The sequence below is a fragment of the Nematocida homosporus genome (assembly GCF_024244095.1).
Source record: "Nematocida homosporus strain JUm1504 chromosome Unknown 4343, whole genome shotgun sequence".
Taxonomy (NCBI): domain Eukaryota; kingdom Fungi; phylum Microsporidia; genus Nematocida; species Nematocida homosporus.
Genome location: NW_026250684.1, coordinates 120,651 through 142,590, shown reverse-complemented (window position 1 = coordinate 142,590; position 21,940 = coordinate 120,651). Strand labels below are relative to the sequence as shown.

Genomic DNA, 21,940 nt, shown 5'->3' with positions numbered 1-21,940 from the left:
AAAATTTAGAATACTCTACCTTTATTATGATCCTCCAAATTGGCCTAGACGAAGTCACTAAACAATTACATGAAGAAACTGCTATCTGGGAGAAGAAGAAAGAAACCGTCCAGCGCTGGGGCGAACCTATTGAGATGCAAGGATCTTTAGCTCCTTTAGCCGGGCAAAGAGTAACACCCTCCTAGTTTTTCTTTAATTATGGAAGACAGTACATTCAACCGGATCAACGAAGGCCTAGAGTCATTTGTACCGCTAATCCCAGAAGTTGTCTTGGATTTCTGCTTTACCAAGGCCGGATTAGCTTCAGAAGACCCAAAGTTGAAGAAACTTGTCTCTTTAGTAGCACAAAAGCTCATTACCGATGTAGCCACGTGTGCTTACCAGTACCATAAGATAGCACAACGAGCTTCTCTTAAGGAGAAAAAGACGCCGAAGGAGAAGAAATTAACCTTAACTCTAGCAGATGTTGAAAATACGCTTAAGGAGAACGGAATTAACATCTCCCGGCCCTCCTATTTCTTCTAATAAAGAGGTTGATATTGAATTTGGTAAGTCGTATATTAGATTTGGTATTGTGTTGGTATTGTGCTAAGTTAAGTTACGCATTGGATTTGGTGAGGTGCTTATTAGATTGAGTTACATATTAAGTTAAGTTACGCATTAGATTGAGTTACATATTAAGTTGAGTTACGTATTAAATTAGATTGAGTTACGCATTAAGTTAAGTTACATATTAGATTGAGTTACACATTAAGTTGAGTTACATATTGAATTTCTGAAGCTCCAAAGTTGAAGTTGCCGACGTATAACCACTACTCTTCTTTCAGATAAGCAACTTTATCACGGGTAAAGCTACCCACTACACTACCCACAACCCCACAAACCCCAATACTAACACAACCTTAATAGGATCAAGATGCTTTAATCATTTTATTTTACATATCTGATTTACATTTCGATATGGAGTCATTCTATCTCAATTCAACCACTTTATCTAAGAAAAAACACCACCCGTTTCAAGGGATATCTTTATTAGAGCGTGCATTGGCAAATGGATGCCATTTTGTGGACAGTTTATCTATCCATGGGCACTGCCTAAATACCAACCCAATCTAATATCAACCTAATACTAACCCAACTATGAATTCAAGTGCTAATCTAAACAAATTGATGGTGGATATGCTTAAAATATTTCGACGTTCAGATTTCGAACTTGATTGAATGCAAAAGCCAACACTTACATTGAATATGGATGAAATCGCAGAAATAACCAAATACTTACGAGGATCATATAGCCCGCCACCAGGACTATCAGAACTCCAGTGGCATCGATTCCAAAAGAAAGCAGACTTGTTTCTGCTTCGTGAAAACAAGCTATACTACGATAACCTGGAGAAAGATGCAACAGGAGCACATCTGCTGGAAGTAATTGGCGATGATGATATTGAAAGACTAGAGAAGATCTTTATAGCAGGCCATGGTAAAGATGGCCATCTAGCTTCAGAAAAGCTGTATCAAACCCTTCGAAATCATTATATGGGCTTCAGCCGACAAACTATTCGAGATATAGCGAGCAATTGCTCTATATGCAAGAAAGATCCTCCGATGCAGCATGCTACGTGCAAGTATCCATTAAAGCACATGCAAGTTGACTGTATTGATATGCGCTATTGCATGGAGTCCAACGACGGCTATGGATGGATTTTGATAATTCTGGATATTTGTTCTAAGCATCTAATGGCTATGGAAATGAAGCACAAAACTGGTAAGGCCATTATCGAGATCTTAGATCGTTACTTTTCTATGATTCCTCCTCCATGGATAATACAAAGCGGTAATGACCCCGAGTTTGTCAATGATGAAGTTGCGTCTTTTATGAAGCGTTTGGACATTGAGCACAGATACGGCCGGTCGGACTTGCGTACTTTGGGCCAAGTGGAGCGAGCCAATCAAACTCTATCTCGGAGTCTGTTCAAGAATGCGCCGCATGATAAGCCCACCCGTTGGATTGATAATTTGGGTGACATTGTTAGAGCCTACAATCGCCGATGGCATCGAGCTATCAACAAAGCACCCCTTGATGTAGTTTATGGCTACCCGGCATCTGAACCTCGTCCAATCCTACCGGAAGAGCACCAAAAGGTCTATGACCAAGAAGTCGAGCGAATGTACCGTTGCGAGCTAGAAGGAGACTCACTTGTTGACCCTGTACTGGAATGGAATAAACCAGTAGAACATCCAACTATAAAGATTGTCCCCTTCGTGGCAACTCCAGTAGAGGAGAGAGTAAATGCCAAGCATCAGCAAAGATACTTACATACAATGAGCCAAAGCGGCAAGGCCCGTAACAAACCAAAGAAGTTCTCTCCCGGCGATAAGGTTTTGGTCGCCAAAGAATACAGTAACAACACCCACAATAACCAGCCGACCGATTCTAGCTTTTCTTTATCAAGGACAGGAACTATACTATGCAATGCGGGCAGAAATATCTGGCTGGTGGATTATAAGGGCAAAGAAGTACAAATACCACAAAATCTACTATTATTACATCCCAACCAGAACGAATAAAGATCGCTTTTCAACTATTATATTGGGGTGCTATTGAGGTGGTATAAAGATTATAGTAAGTTAAGAGTGGTCTAATTAAGATAAGATACCCTAGTTGTGTGTTTATTTCTTCTTGGTGAAGTACTCGCCTGTTTCTAGTTGGATGTCCTTCTTCTTGCGCTCTGGTTCGGGAAGGAGAGAGTCTGTGCTGGACTTAGACTTGGATTTAGACTTGGACTGCTCGGAGTTTGTGGCAGACTTACGTTTCTTAGAGTGTGTCTTTTTGTACTGTGGGAGGTACCTCTCCCAGTTCTCATTCTTAAGCAGAGGGTCCTTAGCCAGCTCTCTTTTCACCATCAACCGCTTAATTTCATAGATAGGATGCACATTCTCCATACACTTTAAAGCGACCCGACGGACTTCTTTAAGGGACTGATGCTCACCAATTGCCGCTAAAGTATTACCATAGGGAAAGAGTGCACATCCAGTTAGTAGCTCAAGTGATTTAATTGTATTACCATGCGGACCGATCAGTCTTTCACGACGTTTGACAAAAGTAGCTTTGTTACGGACTTGATAGTTAAGTGAGATAATATCACAAGTTATACCATCTTCAAAAACTTTAATAGCCTTATCTAAAGGTACACCTCGAGCAACAAGTTTAAGTAAATCTCGGCCTTGAAATATAACATACGGATCTCTTGTTAAATTAGTCGTTGCTACTGATAAGACTAGTTCTTGGTAGTCAATACTCACTTCTAGCTTCTTCCGATGAAGGGCTTTCTTAATATACTCTTCAACTTCACGAATGTACTTCTCTCTATGGCGGGGAAACATGACGTCAAACGTACTTGTTTCAAGAAAAGAATGTTTAATCTCTTTCTCATCGAACGGTTGGACTTGCATAGCTAAAATTTTAGAAGCCCATTAGTATCATTGCTGATACGCCAACTGTAACAATAATTAGCCAGCAGAATAAAGTGCCGATTGAGCCAAAAACAATAAATTGATAAGTAGATAAGACTCTTCGACCGGATGCTGCAATAAAACTACTAGCTAGGATATTAGGGAAGCCACTAGTTGGTAGAGCCATACCTCCCGAGCAGGCAAGGGCCGTGACTCCAAGGATTAACCGTTCGCGATGCAGAAGATGGCCGATATTTTGGAAGATCGGCAAGAGAACTACTGCACTAACTGTATGACAGACCAGGCAAGAAACAAGGAGCATAAATAGTGAGAGAACAACTACGGCAAAGAGAAGGGACCGACTCTTATTAGAAGCAATAAGTGCTTGGGAAGCCTGGTTAAGTAGTCCGGTCTTTTCTATGCCTTCACCCAAGGCCGTCCCAGCAATAGCAATAGAGAGGATTTCTAGGGTGCGGTGATTGAGAACCCGAGACGCACCAGGAGCGAAAGAGAGGCCCAAGGCCGGCAGAGCGGCAACCAGAAGGGGAAAAGGTAAAGAAGAGGAGAGGGACCAGCAAAGCACCGATCCCAAAGAGACTAGCACCAACTTAATCCGACTAGACCGCGAAAGATCAGCACCTATCAATGCCATCGGCATTGCCTTAAAAGGAAAGAAGAAGAAGATAAGGGCAAAAACAAAAACAAAGGCTCCCAGCACACAAGGCACCGAAAATCCCAACCATTCCATCCAGCCAATATTCATCGCCGCAAACCCAAGCACCGATTGAGGACTACTAATCGGCAAAAGCATACCACCAATATTTGATCCCAAAGCAATACTCATAATAATCCCCGCCGGCACATCACCACACCCATTATCCACCGCACTCTGCAAGATAGAAGTAATAATAATAGGAGCCGTCACATTAGACATCACCGAAGAAAGCACTAAACTCAACCCCATACACCTTAATAACGCACCCATCCGACTATGTCCACCCAATAAGTAAGGCACCACCAAAGCACTCCCACCATTAGCCTGAAAGTACGTTGAAAGAAGACAACTACCCAACAAAAGCACCACCACCTTAGAAACACAAATACGTCCCAAGCACACCAAACTCTCACCCATTCCCCAGAAAACAGACTGTTCCGGACTTAACATCCCCGATACAACCACCACCGGCAGTACGCCCAAAGAAGTAGCATACAAAGGCACTACCCGTAAAGACCATAATAAAGTCACTACCCCCGCAATAACTCCACACCCCAACGCCTTCTCCGCCGCTCCCAAGCCACTAAACCAATAACGACCGCCCAAATAAACGGACAATCCCGCCAATACAATTACAACCGCCGCCAATTGCCGCCGCCACTTCTTAACAACCACCGACTCCCGCCGGGCCCGACTCAACGGTGTAACTACCGGAGTTAATCTCACCCGATTAGCCACCACACCAGCTGAAGAAAGAACTAACGGCAAACTCTCCTTACTCTCCACATTACCCGCCGAATCCGTCTCTCCCCCATAATTATCCATTACGATCCCCGCCTCTAGTTATAAATATGTTACAGAATTCACCCAATGGTACACTTTATTGTTACTTAGGTTATATCCTTGGGTTTTGGGCCGGCATAAACCAAACCACCGCCCGACCAAGCACATCTCGAATCGATTCACCCCAGGTCATATCTTCTCTACTTCTCCTCTGTTTCTGTTCCTGACTTGAAGGCAGAACTTCTACAGCACGTTGGAAGGTAGGTGATCGAACGGCTCGCATCTCAAAGATCTTCGTGTTCTGAAGAGACGGTCGGTGGGTTAGCAACATGTTCTCAACCCCAATGTTTTTTAAATCCACATGTTCAGCCTTCTCACTCTGATCTTCAATCTGATCCAGTTCTAACTTATTGATAACCAGCAAATTCGGACTTCTCTCACTAGATTTGTACCCAATATTTGATTCCAAACCTTGTGGAGCATCTTTATCCTCTTCCTTATCTCGGTTTGCTTTCTTCCGATCGGCCTCTTGCTTAGCCTCTTCCCGCTTAATCTGCTCTCGCGTTACTTTAAAGAGGTCCAAAGCATAGGCTAAAGAAGGTGGAATTCTTTCCTTTGCCATCTTATCTCTAATCTGCTCACAAAGCAAAACAATCCTACTCAAAGAAAGACCTTCAGATTGAGCTACTAAACTCTGTAAAGCCTTCGGCTGATTGTCCGATAAGTACATCAATAACCGTTCTTTTAATACAGTCTCCCGTTCCATCGGTAAAGGCAAAGGAATACCAATCATCACTCCAAAACGACGCTTAATAGCCGCATCAATTCTCGACTTATAATTAGTAGCTCCTACTACAATAACTCTTCTTGACTTATCCTTAATAACACCATCTAGCCAAGTAAGCCAACTAACTACTACGTTATTATAAACAGATCCAGCCCCTTCCGTTGCACTAGTTCGTTTAACCAGTAAACTTTCAGCTTCATCAATAAAAATCAAGATAGGAATGTCTTGTTGCCGCGTATTAAGAAACTGGAAGAACTTCTTTGTCTTAGTTTCAGTCTCTCCCACGTGCTTCTCTAAAAACTCACCCGCATTAACCGTATACATCTCAATCGTATCGTTACAGTCATATAACTCATCTAAAGCCGTCCGATTCTTCAGTAAAGTATCTACGTCCAATGTATACCGCCTTAATTCAGTACGTAACTTATGCGCCTTAATATTAACAGCTAACATCATCAAGAGCTTTTTAGCAAAGAAAGTCTTACCTGTTCCTGGCAATCCATAAAGCAACACATTCTTACGCGTATTGTTATCAGAAAGGTTAGTCTCTTCACGTAAGATAGCAGGCATTGCATACTGAACTAATCCATCAAACTCATCATTCAGACCGAAGTATTTCGTATCTTGACAATCATGAGGAGTTACTTTACCGAAATCAGAAGCAAACTTATCAATCATTTTCTTGTACTCGGCTTGAGAAAGAGTTCCCTGAGTAATATCATCACCAGATCCAAGTTTTGATTTGATAGCCAAAAAGAGAGTTACTAAAGTACAACCAATAAACAATAAAGCAGCAATAGTATTAAGGTTAAACATTGATCCGGACTTACCACCTTTAGCTACCTGGTTAGGGTAGGGTGGTCGTTGTTGAGTGGGATAGGGTGGTTGTTGAGTGGGACGGGGTGGATAGCCATATTGATTTGGATAGGGCGGTCGTTGTTGTTGATAGCCATGAGGAGGTTGTTGATTTGGGTAGGGAGGTTGTTGGTAGCCTTGTGGTGGATAGCCATGAGGAGGTTGCTGATAGCCATGAGGAGGTTGTTGATAACCTTGCGGTGGTTGCTGGTAGCCATGAGGTGGTTGCTGATAACCCTGCGATGGTTGCTGCTGATAACCCTGAGGAGGTTGCTGCTGATAACCTTGTGGCGGTTGTTGATTGCCTGTTTGGCTATCTCCACTACCCGGGTCACTGATGACGTCATCTTCACTTTCACCACTACTTGCACTATCTTGACTTGCCTTATTCTGATTAGAACTGGTCTTTTGATGAGTTTCAGATGGTTCAGATGAAGATTCAGTCGGTCTACCTTCATTTACTTCATTCTTAGATAAATCTCTATCCTTCGCACTATCTCGTTGATCATCATTATTCTTTTGAGAGTCAGTTGCCATACGATACTCCTTAAATTTTTTTCCTTTTATTTGTTATTAATCTATGGAACCAGAAGTACTTATTATTGAGATAAGCGGGGAACGCACCTATAAGATCTTTTCAACTGGAGTTTCGGTAGTAATGGTGGATTTAGAGAGATTGGACGAGTATTTAGTTGGAAAAGTACATTTGTTTGTCTTGATACCTAGTAATATGGACCGGAAAGAGATTCATAAACTGACTCGGACTTTCTTTGCTAAGTCAAAGATAGAGTCTATTTCAGTGATGTATGCTTCTGTAGCTGCATCTTTGGCTTTGGGCGTACAGAATGTAGCTATGGTAAGTTTAGAGTATGGTGGATCGGGTGAGATTTGGTGTTCAGTCGATTTAGTTAATCGGTCTAGTTTAGTGTATACTAGTTCAGTAACGAAACGAGTGAGTTGGGAGGAGGGAGTAGATTTAGTGATGGAATTACTTCATTCGGCGGGGTTTAGAGGAGTGACATCTTCTTTGCATTTACGTGGTGAGAATGGGCTGGTAGAGCAAATGATGGGGGCTTTACAGGAAAGGGGAGTCTTTGCATTAGGTGGGGAAGTGAATGGGGAAGAGTTAGAAATTCAAAAAGGGTACCACTTAGTGGAATTTCCGGTTTATTTTCAGCGGATGATGCCGCATAATATGTTGCCCGATTCAAATATTATCTATGTAGGGGCTGTTTTAACTATTATGATCAATTATTTTGAAATCAAAGAAGTGAACACTCGTGAAGACTTTGAAGCGGGTATCACTAAACATTTAATTCTTAACTAGTTGAGTTAGTATTGAGTTGGTTTGGGTTGAGGTGGTATTGAGTTGGTTTGGGTTGAGTTGGTATTGAGTTGGTTGACTTATGTTAGATTAAATTATATTTAGATTAGCTTAGCTTAGAGGTATTTAAATGGTATTTAGATGGTATTTAGATGATACTATCACAAACTTAACTTATTCTAATCTAAAAGGTAATCTAAAACAGACACTTAATCTAATCTAATAAAAAACACCACCCACACCACACCTAACACCACCTAACACCACACCCAACACAATACTAACCCTATATGGTTTAGTTGGAGTCCAGTAGGAGTCGGTCTTGGGCCTGCTGGATGCGCTGGTTGAGGTAGGAAGATGGGCCTTGGCGGTTAAGTCGTAGGAGTTCTTGCGCTCTTTTCTTGATTTGAATGGATGTAGCTGGCTCTGGTATATCTAAAATAGTGTAGGCTGTTGTAGTGTTCATTGAGAGTAGTCTTGTTGTATATTCAGTTGCGGCTCTTGAAAAGGACTTAAGCGTGGCGGAAACTATCCGGCATAACATCAAGGGAGTGAGGGAAAGAAATAAAAATGGATGGAGATACTTACGCTAGCATTAGTAATACTAGTGAATTATCTACTTATAATACTTACTCTATACGTTTCTTATGGAGTCGGCCACTTACTTCTTCTGGCCAAGAACTACCCACTAATACTAACCCAATACTATCCACTAATACTAACTCAATACTATCCAATCCCATGCCCTCCCAAATACTCAACCAACAACTAAGCCAAAAGCAAAACCAACCAATTCGAACTACTCCAACCAATACTAACTCAACTCAACTCAATACCAACTTACCCTTACATAACATTAACCCACTCTTACATAACACTAACCAAACACAACTCAATCCCAACCTACCCCAACACAACACCAACTTAACTCAACCCCACACTAACCAAACTCAACTCAATACGGGCCTCTTTCGTGTCCAAGTCCAACACCGCATCTCTCCTACTACTTATGCTATCTCTGATATCTCCGGAGAAGGTCTTCTCTCCCTACAAGAACTACCCCCTCATCTCTTAACTAACCTAGCTGTATCCCTAAAACGTAAGTACAACAAAGCCTCTCTTATCAAACGAGAAGTTCTAGTCCTGGGCCAACTTGTTCCACCGGCTAATCCCTCCTCAATACCTCATCCTAACCCTTCCCCGGCCACCACAGACCATAATCCATCCCAACCCCTCTTAATCGCTACCTATATCTCTCTCTTCTCCTTCAAAACAGCCCTACAACTCCTTCTACCAGAGGAGAGGCTTTAAGAGACTAACTTTTTAATATTTTCGATGGAAACAACGTCAGCACCGCAACTAACTACTATCAAAGGAATCGAACTTTCGTCACTCAACCCGGCAATCATGCAAAACCAAGCAACAATAAACATCGGAATGATTGGTCATGTGGCGCATGGGAAGTCTACTATAGTAAGGGCTATTAGTGGGGTTAAAACAGTGCGATTTAAGAGTGAATTGGAGCGAAACATAACAATCAAGCTTGGATATGCCAATGCGAAAATTTATCAATGTTTAGGTGGATTGTGTCAACGGCCGGAATGTTATCTATCTACGGCTAGTAACCAAAAGCCTCCTAAGACTTGTCGGACTAAGAACTGTACGGGTACTATTACTTTGACTCGTCATGTCTCTTTTGTTGATTGTCCGGGTCACGAAGTGCTTATGGATACTATGCTAACTGGTGCCGCAGTTATGGATGCAGCTATTCTTATTGTGGCTGCTAATGAACCTTGTCCGCAACCCCAAACTATTGAGCACTTAAATGCAATTGATGTAGTGGAATTAGAGCGGGTTATTGTTCTGCAGAACAAAGTAGACTTGTTGACTAGAGAACAAGCTTTAGAAAGTCATGATCAGATTAAAGAGTTCATTCGGGACTCTTCGGCTCGTAATTCGCCTATTATCCCGACTTCGGCCCAAATTGGCTGTAATTTAGATGCTATTTTAGACTTTATTGTCAATTACATTCCGGTGCCGGTGCGGGACTATACTACGCCGCCGACTGTGCAAGTTATTAGATCTTTTGATATTAATAAGCCGGGTTGTAAGCCGAGTAATTATCAAGGGGGTGTTATTGGTGGGTGTTTGACCAAAGGGTATATTGCGGCTGGAGATTTGCTGGAGATTAGACCGGGGATTTTAGAGAAGGTAGATGGTCGACTTTCCTGTCGTCCGGTGACTACTAAGGTTCTTTCTTTGTTTGCTGAGAGTACGCGGTTGGAAGTGGCTGTGCCTGGGGGTTTAGTTGGGATTGGTACGGAATTAGATCCTTTCTTTTGTCGGGGTGATAAGTTGGTTGGCCAGGTTTTAGGTCGGCCGGGCACTCTTCCGGAGGTTTATAAGGAAATGACTATTACTTATCGGTTTTTTGATAAACTAACGGCCGAATCACCTTTATTGGCTAAGCCCTTGGCCGTTAAAGAGCAAATCTTGGTTAATGTAGGTAGTTGCTCTAGTCGGGCCCAAGTGACTATAGCTAAAGAGAAGGGAGCTATTTCCTTTATTCTGGCCAACCCTATTTGTGCTGAGGTAGGTGCTAGTGTTAGTATCTCTCGCAAACTGCGCGGTCATTGGCGGCTTATTGGTGCGGGCAACATCCGCCAAGGCCGAGCCATTCCCGTCCTAGACTCAAAATAAATAACCTCTACATTCTATCTAGTATTGCATTGTGTTGTGTTTGATTTGGTTGGAGTGTTGGATTGGATGAGGTGTGATTTGGTTTGATGTGGTTTGGTTTAGTGAGGTTTGATTTGGTTGGAGTGTGATGTGGTTTGGTTATGTTATGTTATGTTGGGAGAGGTTTGGTTAGAGTGTGATATGGTTATGTTAGGAGAGGTGTGATGTGATATGGTTTGGTTAAGTTATGTTAGGTTGTGTTGGTCTTTGGTATTTGGAAGAGTTAGCATGGTATTTGGATTGGTATTTACTGGCAAGCAAAGTAGTTGCGTAGTGTCATATTCTATATATGTGCTAGTGACACATTAACTCAACCCAATACTAACTCAATACCAAACCAACTGAACTCAACTTAATCTAACCTAATCTAAGTATGTCTTAATTTTATTCCAACTTAATTAAATCTAATCTAATCTTAACTTGACCAATTCCACCTCGCCAACACCATTACATCACCAATACTAAACATTGCCTCACCAATACTAAACACTACATCACCAATACTAAACACTACATCACCAACTTAACTCTACCTAATTCCATGCTTGCTGGTGAAGGGATAAAGAAGCCTCAAGGGAGTCGCATTGGGCAACTAGATTGCTTAGGGCTTGCTTAACTAGTTCTAATGGGCGGTCTTCAGCTGTTTCACTCAGCGAAACTTTGAGCTTAAGAATGTTCTGAAGTGGATGGGGTATTTTGTACGCAGCAAAGACTACCCCGGGTATGGCTTGTAATTCAGCAGTCAGTGCATTGCCTAAGGTATGGTCTTCATCCGTTATTTGTAGTTCGATTGAGTTTGTCATCTTGTCTTCAATAAGACGAACTTTGGCTGATGATGACGTCATTGCGAATATAAGCAGAGGGGAGCGTAGATAATTTTTTATGTTTATAACCCAAATGATAGGTGGTTTAGTGGTTATCTTGAGTTGTTTAGCGAGTTTTGGTCAAGCAGTACCAAATAACAAAACTATTGATAAGGTAGCAGAATATATTGATCTGTTGCAGAGCACTGGTAAGTACCATATGATCTATAACTTGTTTGGTGTTGGTAATGGAGTATCTAAAGACACTTTACGGAAGCGGCAAACGGCTTTACTTAAGGAGTGTTATTTGCAGAAGAAGAGTGGAGGAAGTCCGTTAGGAAAGGAGATTAACTATAACTTAGCTCGGACTTTGATTTCCACGGGATACCAAATTCTAACGGATCCAGAGCTTAAGGAGGCTTATGACTGGGTGCTTAATGATGCTCCGCCTGAGTTTATGTTCCAGTATAGGCGAAGAAAGGAGAAGAGTCTTGCTCTTTTCTCCTTTATGCCTTCGGCTCTCTTGGTTGCTCTAGTAAGTTTAGGTGTTTGGCTGATTCTGGATATCGTTTATACTTTCGCATCTAGGTCTGGAAGTCATCGGGCGACTAAGAAGGAAAAGCAGAAGGAGAAACGTGGCAAGCAGAAGGGAGGTGTTCGGTTGCCAACTTGGCGGGACACAATGACAGCTCGGACTTTTGGTTGGGGCTTTTCTTTCTTAGCACAGACCTTGACTTATAAGTAGTGGGTCTCCTGTCCTAAGAGATAGTGCTTTGGATAAATAGGTAAATAAAGGTCTAATTGCTTTTGTTTGTATGGGATATGATCTGCATGGATTAAAAACAGGGCCGGAAGAGTACGTTCTTGATAGAACAGTTGGGGAGAGTGCATGCTTAGAAATGTTTCGGATTCGTCATTTGGAAACTGTCTTAGCGGAGCTGTATAAAGAGAAGAAAGTGCGAGGGTTTTGTCACTTAGGAATTGGGCAGGAAGCTATTCCGGTGGGGATATCCTTGCACTTAGATCCGGAGGATAAGCTGATTACTAGCTATCGCTGCCATGGGTTGGCTTTAGTGGCGGGGATGGATCCAAAGGAGATTATCTGCGAACAATTAGGAAGTGTAGAAGGATGTGCACGGGGGAAAGGAGGGTCGATGCATTTGTATGGGAAGCGGTTCTTTGGTGGGCATGGGATAGTGGGGGCTCAGGTGCCTTTGGGGGCAGGCTTGGCTTTTGCTGAGAAGTATCGGAGTTTGCTAGGGAAGCCGGAATGTTTGACTAAAGACGATTTATGTCCGGTTGGGAGCTGGACGATGAAGGCATGGGAGATAAATGAATGCAAGCATGTTAGTGTGGTGTGCTTTGGTGATGGAGCAGCTAATCAGGGGCAGGTTTATGAAACTATGAATATGGCGGCGCTGTGGAAGTTGCCGGTGGTGTTTGTTTGTGAGAACAATGAGTACGGAATGGGCACTCCGGTCTGCCGGGCTAGTGCTAGCACGAGCTTTTACAACCGGTTCTCATTTATGCCGGGGATTCGGGCGAGTGGGATTGACATTCGGGAGGTGGCTGGAGCTTTCAAGTATGCTCGGGAGTATGCGCTAGCCCATGGCCCGATTTTACTGGAGTATACTACTTATCGGTACAATGGACACTCAATGACGGATGCTTTTACTGGTTATCGCCGGCACGAAGAGGTCGAGGACCATAAGACAAGAGATCCGATTGAGATTGCTGGCACCTGTTTGGAAGAGATGAAGGATCGGCTGTTGGCGGAGATGAATGAAGCTGCCCATCGCGAAATGGCATCAATTCGCGAGGTTGCCCTACGAAGTGAGCGGTGCAAAGACCACGAATTATGCACAGATGTCTTAGTCTAGAATTAGGTTGTGTTAGGGTGTGTTCTGTTGTGTTAGGGTGTGTTGAGGGGTCTTGGCATAGGCATTGGTGTTGAATGGACTACATGAGACCATAGCTAAACTAAACCAAAATAAAGACTAGTAGTGTTCAGAATTGAAGTTATGTTGGAGTTGATTTGGGTTTTTAGGAATATAAAAGAGTGCTTGGACGGTTTGGTGCTAGTGATGAACAACAATAAGGTTAGTATTGTACGTGGTTTGTTTGGCCGATGGTTTATTGTTATAATCTGCTGAGAATGGGTTGAGTTGATTTCACGTCAGTCGATCAAGTTGGGTTAGTGGGATGAATCGAGTGGCAGTGTGGTAGAATACTTCGTTGATCAACTGGGGTTAGACTTCTGTATAGTTGTAGGATTAGTTTGGTGAAGGGGACGGTTTCCAGGGCGTAGATGAGGGGGTAGGAGTTGAGTTCCATAAAGACAGGGCAGAGATTCCCGTTAGAAAGTGAAAAGTCCGAATTATCAACCGCGGAAGGAGAGCTTTCGGCGGTGCTTTCTGCGGTGGAGTTCGGGATACAAGGGGGAGATGCGCAGTGGCCACAAACAACTACGCATCCATTGAATAGCAGCCAACATGAATCTAATTCTTGTTCCGGCGCGCCTAAGGATATATTAGTATTACACCTGGCAGAGCCAAACCGGGTCGCTGTTGTTTTATATACGTCCTGGGCTGTAGCATTTACCTGGACGTTATCAGATCCGGGGTGCCAATAAATCTCGCGATGAGTTAAACAGGCCGGGGGAGCCACTGTTATATTTGGGTCAACGTCATCATTTTCCCATATGGAAGTATTGGCAAAGTAGAAGGAAATGGGCGGATTAACAGTATAGATATATTTTGGGTTATAAGAAGCAATCATAATGGCTTTGATGATATCATTTCTCCCCACTATAGTTCTATATTTTCTGCGCTCAGGTTGGTGCGCTATTACTGGGTCAAGGTGTAGTACGGATACTTTAATTTCAAGCGAAAATATGGCATAGACGCAGATGCGATAGTCGACCCATTTTAAGATCCGGCCAACATTTCCCGGCTCGGAGCAACACTCTTTTGGATCAGGTGGAATAATGGAATCTTGTGCGGTTGATAAGGCTGAATAAGGACGAACATTGGTAGGATCGACTAGTAGCAAACACCTGACGGCAGACAGTTTCTGAACAAACCGGGCGGTTGTGTGTAGGCCGCTGGGGCGCGGACCGTCTTTAGCGAGGGTGAGATAGTCTGCTGGATGAAGCTGAATAGTTAGTTTCTTGATCAATATTAGGCTAGTTAGCCGCCGATAATCGTTTTGTCGTGATATATATTGTGGGGTTTGCGAAGAGCAGGGAGTTTCCAGCTGGGTGAGCAGCAGGCGTAAATCCGCAAAGGAATAGTGAATAACAAGCGGCAGGGGCTGGTTAGCAGCCAGGTAGATGGGAAGAGCGTTGTCATCGGGTTGACAGAATGGTTGTGTGCGGAAATAAGTAGTTCGTAGCACATAATCAGCGAATTGTAGACAAAGAGGCGGCCGGGCAGGGCGAAACAAGTTGGTGCTAAATGCGGCCCACTTGTTTATATACCTTTCCACCAAGTTCATATAGGAGGAATCTTTGTTAGTCGACCCAATGCTGAATCGGGAATAAGTATGCAACAAGCGGATGTGGTCAAAGAGTTGGTTAATTACGGCACATGAACAATCCAGGAAATTAACCTGTTGCACAGGAACATCTATGGCGAGTGTGCTTGGAGATGGCCCGACGTTTTTGTCTGAAATTCTATTGAGCATGAGCATATCAATGTCTATGGCATTGTGTAGCAACCTAAGGGGCTGTAAGCCATTTATAACCTCGGAACAAGAGACATTAGATAGGAAAATATTGATATGTCGAATGCAGGGCAAAGGGTTCGCGTGGCTTGCATGAAGGTTATGTAGATCTAACAAAAGAGTCTTTAGGGCGCGCAGCTCGCTTGAGCTCGTAATTTGCACCTCCCAATTATAATCATAAGGGCTGCTTATTCTCCTCCACATAAGGTCTATGTCCTTAGCAAACATAATGGAATTGAAAACCAATCCGGATCCAATGAGTAGCCTTATCCAGAGCTTATCGTGGTCCCAAAGCCGGTTGTTCCTAGTCCGCATGCTCACATTATATATATCCAATGGTATAATAAAGCGTAGTATTAGAAGAATCTGCTTTAGCTTCTCAACATTATCTTCTTCAGTGACTGGCAAAGGATCCGTAAACATCTGGGGACTTGGTCGAGATTGGGTTGGGGCTGTAGCAGGGCCGCAAATAAGTTGAAGCGAATTAACTAGCAATCGAGTCATAATGGTCTTAACATGAGGAATCATGGTACGCAGTTTGTCAAGCTCGGACGGCACGCCCCATATAATCAACTGATTAATGCAAATTTGGGGAGTTGACCCGCTCAATTGAGCACAGAGTGCGATTAGCGGCACAAGATCTATTTCGAGATCTATGTTAATGTGCTTAATAAGAGTCTGGAATATACTGCGCTCGAATTGGCTAGTTGGTGGCCGGATCGGGCTGCTTTCCCAATTGCAATTGATTAGCGTTAATTTGCGGCAGTAACGTCTATGTGATAGCCTGGGTATTTGGCCATTGATAATGGTCCAACCCACTAATTCTATGGTATATCCATGAAACAGATTTAGCTGCTCTATGTCAATCATCTGGCTCATTTTTGGCTTAATCAGTGACAGCGTTAGAAAAGGCACGAATCCGTTGATTCTTAGGACAATGTCGTACAGAAAGTCAGAGCACCCCGTAAGATGTATATTAATCCACGCTTTCAGACGCAGGCACAGTTGTTGTGCTGGAGATAGTTCGAGTAATTCTAGGCCCACAACCTCTTTCGGTTGGACAAGCGGATCGACCCAGATGACATAGGCAGTTGTACAGACCAAAAGATGCTTTATGGCCGCCCAGAAGACTTCTAGGTTGTAAACAGATAGACGTGGGGACCGAATCCTTAGGATACAGACTTCGATTTTGGTAATCTTCAGTAGCCGCTGGAGATTATAGGAGCATTGCCAGTACTCCGGCCGAAAGATCTCCAGAGCCAAGGCAGAGCTCTTATGATTGACTGGCTGGTTGATTTGACTGAGTTGGTCACTGGACTGGGCTGGTGCATCGGCATTTTCGCATTCGGCATTAAATGATACAAAGTAGTTGCCGCCATGGATACGCACACGAATGGCTCGGGTTAGCTTCTGCCCCATTTCTTGGGCAGTCGGTTGGAAGGTCGAACCTAACACCTCATTATATAGGCAGGATGTAAGGGTAAAGTCATGGATGATATTCGCGGATTCTAGTTGTTCTTGAGTCCCATCACTATTATCAAGACTGCTCCCCACAACCGTTAAGGCAAGGGCACAAAGCCCCAAAGATATATATAAGCACAATCGTTTAAAATACATTAACTAGGTAGATAATACAAAATGCATTCTTATAGATTACATGCGCATTTTGCCAGGCTGGTCGATCGTTTTGATTTTTGAGCAGCACCAAATCTTACATTTCTGTCATTAACTAGTTCTATTTAGATTTAGAATTTAGAGAGTTGGCTGTTGCTAAGTTTCTGCCACGAGCAGATTTACTGGCTAGCTGGAGCACTATGAGTATGACTTATTCTGCTACCTGCCCAGGGGCTGTGTAGTGCTGTCATACGACCACTACCAATACTAACGCAATACCAACACAATACCAACACGATCAACCTGATTAATGGTAAGCCACTCACCAATAGATATCAATTGATATTACTACTAACACGTAACTTTAATATAACCAGGATGCTTTAACCAATTTAGTTTTGCATATCTACGCTACAAATCGATATGACGTCATCCTCACACTCGCATTCTTATTTACTCAATAAAAGACGCCACTTATCTCAAGGAATGTCTTTAATAGAGTATGCATTAGTTAAGATGGACTTCGTATTGGGCACTACAGTCTGTTATGAACAAGCGGGCTTAAAGGCAAAACTCAAATGGCGTTAGATACGCATGTGAACAGCACATTTATTTTCTATGCCATGACTACGTTTTAATCCAACAATCTTATTTTGGAACAAATTGATAAAAAGCTAGTGTGTTACTGTGATTTAATGCGAGTTTGAGATAGCAAATTTGCATGTACGGCTTAGGTTCAAAGCATTTATGGGCGTGGTGCTACTGTGCTCTTATCTGGTCAAACCGAGCTAGCGCGAGCAGGTCGGGAACGAACTTAGGTGTAACCCCGGGCTGTAGCAAGACCAATCGAGCAAAGAGAGTGAAAATCCAAAAGCAAGGGAACAAAAAGGTATCTTTTACTGCTCTAGCTCCAGACAACTCCGGCCTAATTACTCGCTTAAAGGACCTGCTGCTGGTAGACAATCTCAATGAGCACACCTGGATAGAGTGCAGCAATCCAGCCGCTCAATCGTCCTGGATTCTTAAGTTGGATCCCACAACGGCGCCATGTTATATACCCGGCAATGCTCTTAGAACTATCTCACTGTTGAAGTGCAGCAGCGAGGAAGACTGCAACCAATGGTACAACGACCTGCAGGTTATGAAGGCGATTGCCAGCCCAACGCCCCTACACCTTATAGGGCTATCTATGAACTATACATCCGCCAGAATCAAATTGCTGTTGTTGCTGCTACGCATTCTAGAGGCTCCTAGTCTTACCATCGACTGGGCCGACTATGCCTCAAATCTCGACAAGCCTCTTTCATTGCATATCTTTTTGCCCTTACTAGAAGACATTCCAGCCAAAATGAAGACGCGTGAGACTGTGTTTTTTATCTTCTTATCACCCAACCCCAAAAGTTGGAAGCTCTTATTTGATCTGATTCGGGCGAACTATAACATCAAAGCGGTAGACAGAAGGGGGGGTGGACTTTTACAGCCAGTATAACAGCGGATAAGTAGCCCAGCAAATACTAACCCAAGCACAGCAAATAAAGCGATGGGACAATCCAGCTTTCAAGAGGGAAACTCAACAATATGACAAAAACAACCTTACCAAATAGATTAGCGCACCATCCGCAATACTAACTCAACACTAACACAACCCAACTCAATCCAACACCACCCCAACACCAACTCAATACTAGTTGCTTTTATTCAGTTAACCAATCCAGCGCACACATTAATTTCAAAAACAAGATGGTTTGTATTGGGTTAGTAAAAGTTAACGACATACATACAGTAGCTATCTATATGGGCGTACAACCTCCGATAGATGCGCAGGTAAACATAAGCGGTGGCTCCCGTATACACTACCCAATCAGCCAGAGTTCCAAAAGCCAAAATCCGCCAAAGCGCCAATCCCAAGTTCAAAAGCAACATCCAAGTATTCTCTACCAGCAAGGCATAAAGTAAACTCACCGCCGTTATCGAAGAAAAAACGCCATTCTGAAGCACATTAAGCAAATGAGCATTCTTCAGTGTATACAACCCTACCTTCTTATCACAAACCAAATGGGAACGCTTCTTCCTTCCTAGGTTGAGCTTAATCAAGCGATAACCTGACGAAGCCCCCTTACGCCTAGCCGGCACCTCTTCCATTCGGCTCAACAGAATAGGGCGACTGCCAAAGGACCCTTCCGCCATCTTTCGCCCAAAGAAAAGGTGGTTAACATCATTCCCAATAAACGTTATCGTATCAGCCGTCGAAACCAAAAATATGTTTGTGGCCAAAACAATCGAAAGAAGAACAGCAACCGTTGATAAAGAAACCAGCCCCACCGATGTTTTCCTCTCATCATCAACCTGGTACTCACAAAAGCACTGCTCACACACCTTAATGTCCTTAATCATCTTCCCCTTAAACCGCCAAATGCGCAAACAGTAGCGATGAACATACTTAACCGTTCCCTTGCACCCACACGGGCTTATTAGGTCTTTTAAGCACCCGACGGGGTTTTCCACGCAATAACAAATCCGACACGAAGGTTCATCCTCCTCCTCAGCCCGAGACCGTGTGTTGGCCACTGCCGTTTCCATGACCGTTGTTGCTACGAGCGTTTCATCCATGAAGCATCGTTTCAGTTTCTATTTATTGTCGAGCCCCTTTTCAGCGATTGGACTGTTTTTTAACTGCCCAATTACCTGCCAGGTCTTATGGTTCATTCTTCTCCTCCCTTATTGGGTCTTTGTCACTTATATCAACCACCCGGTAAACAAAATCATAGATTGGCTCACTTTCACCAACTAAATGGGCACTTTCCGCTGATTGCACCCGCTTAGAGTACTTCCAAGCCTTCCCTACCCGCTTCCATTTAGATAGCACTTTCTGCACAGCCGGTGCCTCCACAATAAAGAACCCAAACGTGCCCGGAAACCCAAACCTTAGCAATGACTCGATATACAAAGCTAGAACTTTCACATGAACCAATAACAAAAAGAGTCGTGGCGTCTTACCACGCACCATTGCCCTAACAGAGTCCTCCACCCTTAAAAAGTCGGCCTCTACATCCTTCTCTTGCGCTACCTGAGCTAAATACTCTTCTCGAGTTAAACTCGGCCGCTTTGTATAGTACCCAGCCGTTTCTATCGCTTTGTACACCTGCTCAGGTGCTGTATGTTGTCCTAATACTTCATAGACTTCTCCATCAGTACATTTGGCCACCAATTGTCGCGACTCGATAAAGAGTCCCTCAACTTTCTCTAAGGCCACTGCATCCTTCTCCCTAAACTTATCGCGCACACACACATAGTACTTGTCAAAGAAAGAAGACGAGGCCTGCTCCTCCTTCTCCTGGTCATAAGCTACCTTGTTGATATCCACATCGTAAATAGAAATACTAACTCGGTTTACTGCCGCCATCTTCTTCTTCTGTTCTGTATACTGCTTATCTTTCTCTCTAAAAAGGTCAACGGCTGTTTTTGCCTCCTGTTCCAGCAACAACAGTAAGTCGGACATCTTCAAACTCAAAGGATAAGCCGTACGGTCCCATTGGAAAGACTTTAAGAAGTGGTCAAAAGTCTTGCCTAGTAAACTTAAACCCGAAACAGGCTCTTTTGATAAAGAAGCACCCGTTACCAAGTAGCGCTTAATGCAGTCCTGAATTAACTCTTCCAAAAGGCTTACCCGTTCCTCACATTCAAACAGACAATCAATTGATTCACCTTCGATAGTGAACAAAGGCAACAGTTCACAATTCTTACCAACGGACCCTAAACCTTGTCGAACATTTGCCAGTAAAATATCGGCCTCAACCGGCGTATCAAGGGGAAGCGAAACCAGAATATGCATGGGGCTAAAAACAAACACAAAGAAAAAAGGAGTAGCACCGGTAAGGCTCGAACTTACAACCTCTGGGTTATGAGCCCAGCGCGCTGCCATTGCGCCACAGTGCTTACTCGTGGTTTAATCCTGGAAAGTTCAGCTCAAGTCAATTGAATTTAGTTGAGTTGGTATTGTGTTGAGTTGAGTTGGGTTGAGTTTAGGTTGGGTTGGGTTGTGTTTGAATTGACTTGGTTGAGTTAGTTGTGTTGGTTTGAGTTGGTTAGTTGCATGCAATTAAACAAAGTTACACTGTCAAGTTGTGGACTAAATTGGGTCTAATTGACAGTACATTAAAATACTTAAACTATTTACTTGTTTGGCTATCGAACTAGAGATATACTTAAATATACAAATTCAAACTTAAATAAACTTAAAATAAAAACAATCTGTTCGTGAAATATTTCGGAAGGGTTTGGTTTATAATTTAATTAAAACTCACTTTACTTTACTTTACTTTACTTTACTTCTGGTAGGTTATGTTATGATCAGTTAAATATAATGATAAGTTATATAAAGATGAGTTGGATAAACATAAGTGAATACGAGTTGTTATACATAGTAAGGTAAACGGCAGCTTAAATTAGCTCAATTTAATCTAGTTTATTAGTCGTTATAAGGGTAGGGCCGCTATCTAAGACCATGTTATACTAGCACCAAATCATACTTAACTGAACACTTAACAGAACACAGATACTAACCTATTGGGTTATTCCAAGAGAGTACGAGCCGCAATGCTTTCTTGGAGCTTTTGGTAATATCGCCAGTGCACCAGACTTTGCAACGACGTTTTGTTCTCTTGGCACTGCTTGATAGCCGCTTCAATCTCCTGCTGAATTTGTGGTAGTTCCTCAAGGGAGCAATTAGCAATTCGGTCTTCCATATAAAGAATCCGGTCCAAGAACTCTAAACTCACCAACTTCTTATCACACCCAAGTCTATCCTTAATCGAATCAAGCACAGTCAGGTCCTTACTCAGTCCAAACACATCCCCAACATTATGAAAGTCCCGCTTAACTAAATTAGTCCCATGGGCCAACGAGTACTCATAAATACTCCGACTATAATCATTCTTTAGCTTTTGGTAGGCCGTACTGATAAAACTAGATAAGACCTCTTTTTCCTTTTTGGGAAGGTCTGTCATTTGACTATCAGGATGCACTCGTCTAATTAAGCCATAATATGCATTTTTAAGCTGACTAACAGAGAAAGGACTCGCCGGGGTCCGAAAGATCTCAAAAAGCGTCTTATCCCCCATATAAGCCTTTATAATTTTTTAGCT

The 21,940-nt window shown here is 42.9% G+C and overlaps 17 protein-coding genes across 17 annotated transcripts; 9 read left to right on the top strand and 8 right to left on the bottom strand.

The window, feature by feature from the left end:
• Positions 1 to 26: 26 nt before the first annotated feature.
• NEHOM01_0661 (uncharacterized protein) lies at positions 27 to 185 on the top strand (the record flags this gene model as incomplete). The annotated part of the gene is made up of 1 exon (XM_051489539.1): positions 27 to 185. The coding sequence occupies one exon, from the start codon at positions 27 to 29 to the stop codon at positions 183 to 185; it is 159 nt and encodes a 52-aa protein (XP_051345499.1).
• Positions 186 to 198: 13 nt separating this feature from the next.
• Positions 199 to 525, top strand: NEHOM01_0751 (transcription initiation factor TFIID subunit 10; the record flags this gene model as incomplete). The annotated part of the gene is made up of 1 exon (XM_051489629.1): positions 199 to 525. The coding sequence occupies one exon, from the start codon at positions 199 to 201 to the stop codon at positions 523 to 525; it is 327 nt and encodes a 108-aa protein (XP_051345589.1).
• A 696-nt stretch (positions 526 to 1,221) lies between these two features.
• NEHOM01_0750 (uncharacterized protein) lies at positions 1,222 to 2,568 on the top strand (the record flags this gene model as incomplete). Its single annotated transcript, XM_051489628.1, has 1 exon — positions 1,222 to 2,568. The coding sequence occupies one exon, from the start codon at positions 1,222 to 1,224 to the stop codon at positions 2,566 to 2,568; it is 1,347 nt and encodes a 448-aa protein (XP_051345588.1).
• A 102-nt stretch (positions 2,569 to 2,670) lies between these two features.
• NEHOM01_0749 (ribosomal RNA assembly protein) lies at positions 2,671 to 3,453 on the bottom strand (the record flags this gene model as incomplete). Its single annotated transcript, XM_051489627.1, has 1 exon — positions 2,671 to 3,453. One exon carries the CDS (start codon positions 3,451 to 3,453, stop codon positions 2,671 to 2,673), a length of 783 nt encoding a protein of 260 aa, XP_051345587.1.
• Positions 3,454 to 3,463: 10 nt separating this feature from the next.
• NEHOM01_0748 (phosphate transporter) lies at positions 3,464 to 4,993 on the bottom strand (the record flags this gene model as incomplete). The annotated part of the gene is made up of 1 exon (XM_051489626.1): positions 3,464 to 4,993. One exon carries the CDS (start codon positions 4,991 to 4,993, stop codon positions 3,464 to 3,466), a length of 1,530 nt encoding a protein of 509 aa, XP_051345586.1.
• Positions 4,994 to 5,063: 70 nt separating this feature from the next.
• Positions 5,064 to 7,130, bottom strand: NEHOM01_0747 (fidgetin-like protein 1; the record flags this gene model as incomplete). The annotated part of the gene is made up of 1 exon (XM_051489625.1): positions 5,064 to 7,130. One exon carries the CDS (start codon positions 7,128 to 7,130, stop codon positions 5,064 to 5,066), a length of 2,067 nt encoding a protein of 688 aa, XP_051345585.1.
• Positions 7,131 to 7,173: 43 nt separating this feature from the next.
• Positions 7,174 to 7,920, top strand: NEHOM01_0746 (uncharacterized protein; the record flags this gene model as incomplete). Its single annotated transcript, XM_051489624.1, has 1 exon — positions 7,174 to 7,920. The coding sequence occupies one exon, from the start codon at positions 7,174 to 7,176 to the stop codon at positions 7,918 to 7,920; it is 747 nt and encodes a 248-aa protein (XP_051345584.1).
• Positions 7,921 to 8,487: 567 nt separating this feature from the next.
• On the top strand, positions 8,488 to 9,228 carry NEHOM01_0745 (uncharacterized protein; the record flags this gene model as incomplete). The annotated part of the gene is made up of 1 exon (XM_051489623.1): positions 8,488 to 9,228. The coding sequence occupies one exon, from the start codon at positions 8,488 to 8,490 to the stop codon at positions 9,226 to 9,228; it is 741 nt and encodes a 246-aa protein (XP_051345583.1).
• Positions 9,229 to 9,252: 24 nt separating this feature from the next.
• NEHOM01_0744 (translation initiation factor 2 subunit 3) lies at positions 9,253 to 10,617 on the top strand (the record flags this gene model as incomplete). Its single annotated transcript, XM_051489622.1, has 1 exon — positions 9,253 to 10,617. One exon carries the CDS (start codon positions 9,253 to 9,255, stop codon positions 10,615 to 10,617), a length of 1,365 nt encoding a protein of 454 aa, XP_051345582.1.
• Positions 10,618 to 11,189: 572 nt separating this feature from the next.
• On the bottom strand, positions 11,190 to 11,501 carry NEHOM01_0743 (DNA-directed RNA polymerase II subunit RPB11; the record flags this gene model as incomplete). The annotated part of the gene is made up of 1 exon (XM_051489621.1): positions 11,190 to 11,501. One exon carries the CDS (start codon positions 11,499 to 11,501, stop codon positions 11,190 to 11,192), a length of 312 nt encoding a protein of 103 aa, XP_051345581.1.
• A 52-nt stretch (positions 11,502 to 11,553) lies between these two features.
• Positions 11,554 to 12,204, top strand: NEHOM01_0742 (uncharacterized protein; the record flags this gene model as incomplete). Its single annotated transcript, XM_051489620.1, has 1 exon — positions 11,554 to 12,204. One exon carries the CDS (start codon positions 11,554 to 11,556, stop codon positions 12,202 to 12,204), a length of 651 nt encoding a protein of 216 aa, XP_051345580.1.
• A 70-nt stretch (positions 12,205 to 12,274) lies between these two features.
• On the top strand, positions 12,275 to 13,339 carry NEHOM01_0741 (pyruvate dehydrogenase E1 component alpha subunit; the record flags this gene model as incomplete). The annotated part of the gene is made up of 1 exon (XM_051489619.1): positions 12,275 to 13,339. One exon carries the CDS (start codon positions 12,275 to 12,277, stop codon positions 13,337 to 13,339), a length of 1,065 nt encoding a protein of 354 aa, XP_051345579.1.
• Positions 13,340 to 13,643: 304 nt separating this feature from the next.
• NEHOM01_0740 (uncharacterized protein) lies at positions 13,644 to 16,799 on the bottom strand (the record flags this gene model as incomplete). Its single annotated transcript, XM_051489618.1, has 1 exon — positions 13,644 to 16,799. The coding sequence occupies one exon, from the start codon at positions 16,797 to 16,799 to the stop codon at positions 13,644 to 13,646; it is 3,156 nt and encodes a 1,051-aa protein (XP_051345578.1).
• Positions 16,800 to 17,517: 718 nt separating this feature from the next.
• On the top strand, positions 17,518 to 18,285 carry NEHOM01_0739 (uncharacterized protein; the record flags this gene model as incomplete). The annotated part of the gene is made up of 1 exon (XM_051489617.1): positions 17,518 to 18,285. One exon carries the CDS (start codon positions 17,518 to 17,520, stop codon positions 18,283 to 18,285), a length of 768 nt encoding a protein of 255 aa, XP_051345577.1.
• A 266-nt stretch (positions 18,286 to 18,551) lies between these two features.
• On the bottom strand, positions 18,552 to 19,406 carry NEHOM01_0738 (uncharacterized protein; the record flags this gene model as incomplete). The annotated part of the gene is made up of 1 exon (XM_051489616.1): positions 18,552 to 19,406. The coding sequence occupies one exon, from the start codon at positions 19,404 to 19,406 to the stop codon at positions 18,552 to 18,554; it is 855 nt and encodes a 284-aa protein (XP_051345576.1).
• Positions 19,407 to 19,491: 85 nt separating this feature from the next.
• Positions 19,492 to 20,628, bottom strand: NEHOM01_0737 (V-type H+-transporting ATPase subunit C; the record flags this gene model as incomplete). The annotated part of the gene is made up of 1 exon (XM_051489615.1): positions 19,492 to 20,628. One exon carries the CDS (start codon positions 20,626 to 20,628, stop codon positions 19,492 to 19,494), a length of 1,137 nt encoding a protein of 378 aa, XP_051345575.1.
• Positions 20,629 to 21,367: 739 nt separating this feature from the next.
• Positions 21,368 to 21,916, bottom strand: NEHOM01_0736 (uncharacterized protein; the record flags this gene model as incomplete). Its single annotated transcript, XM_051489614.1, has 1 exon — positions 21,368 to 21,916. One exon carries the CDS (start codon positions 21,914 to 21,916, stop codon positions 21,368 to 21,370), a length of 549 nt encoding a protein of 182 aa, XP_051345574.1.
• Between the last annotated feature and the right edge of the window lie 24 nt (positions 21,917 to 21,940).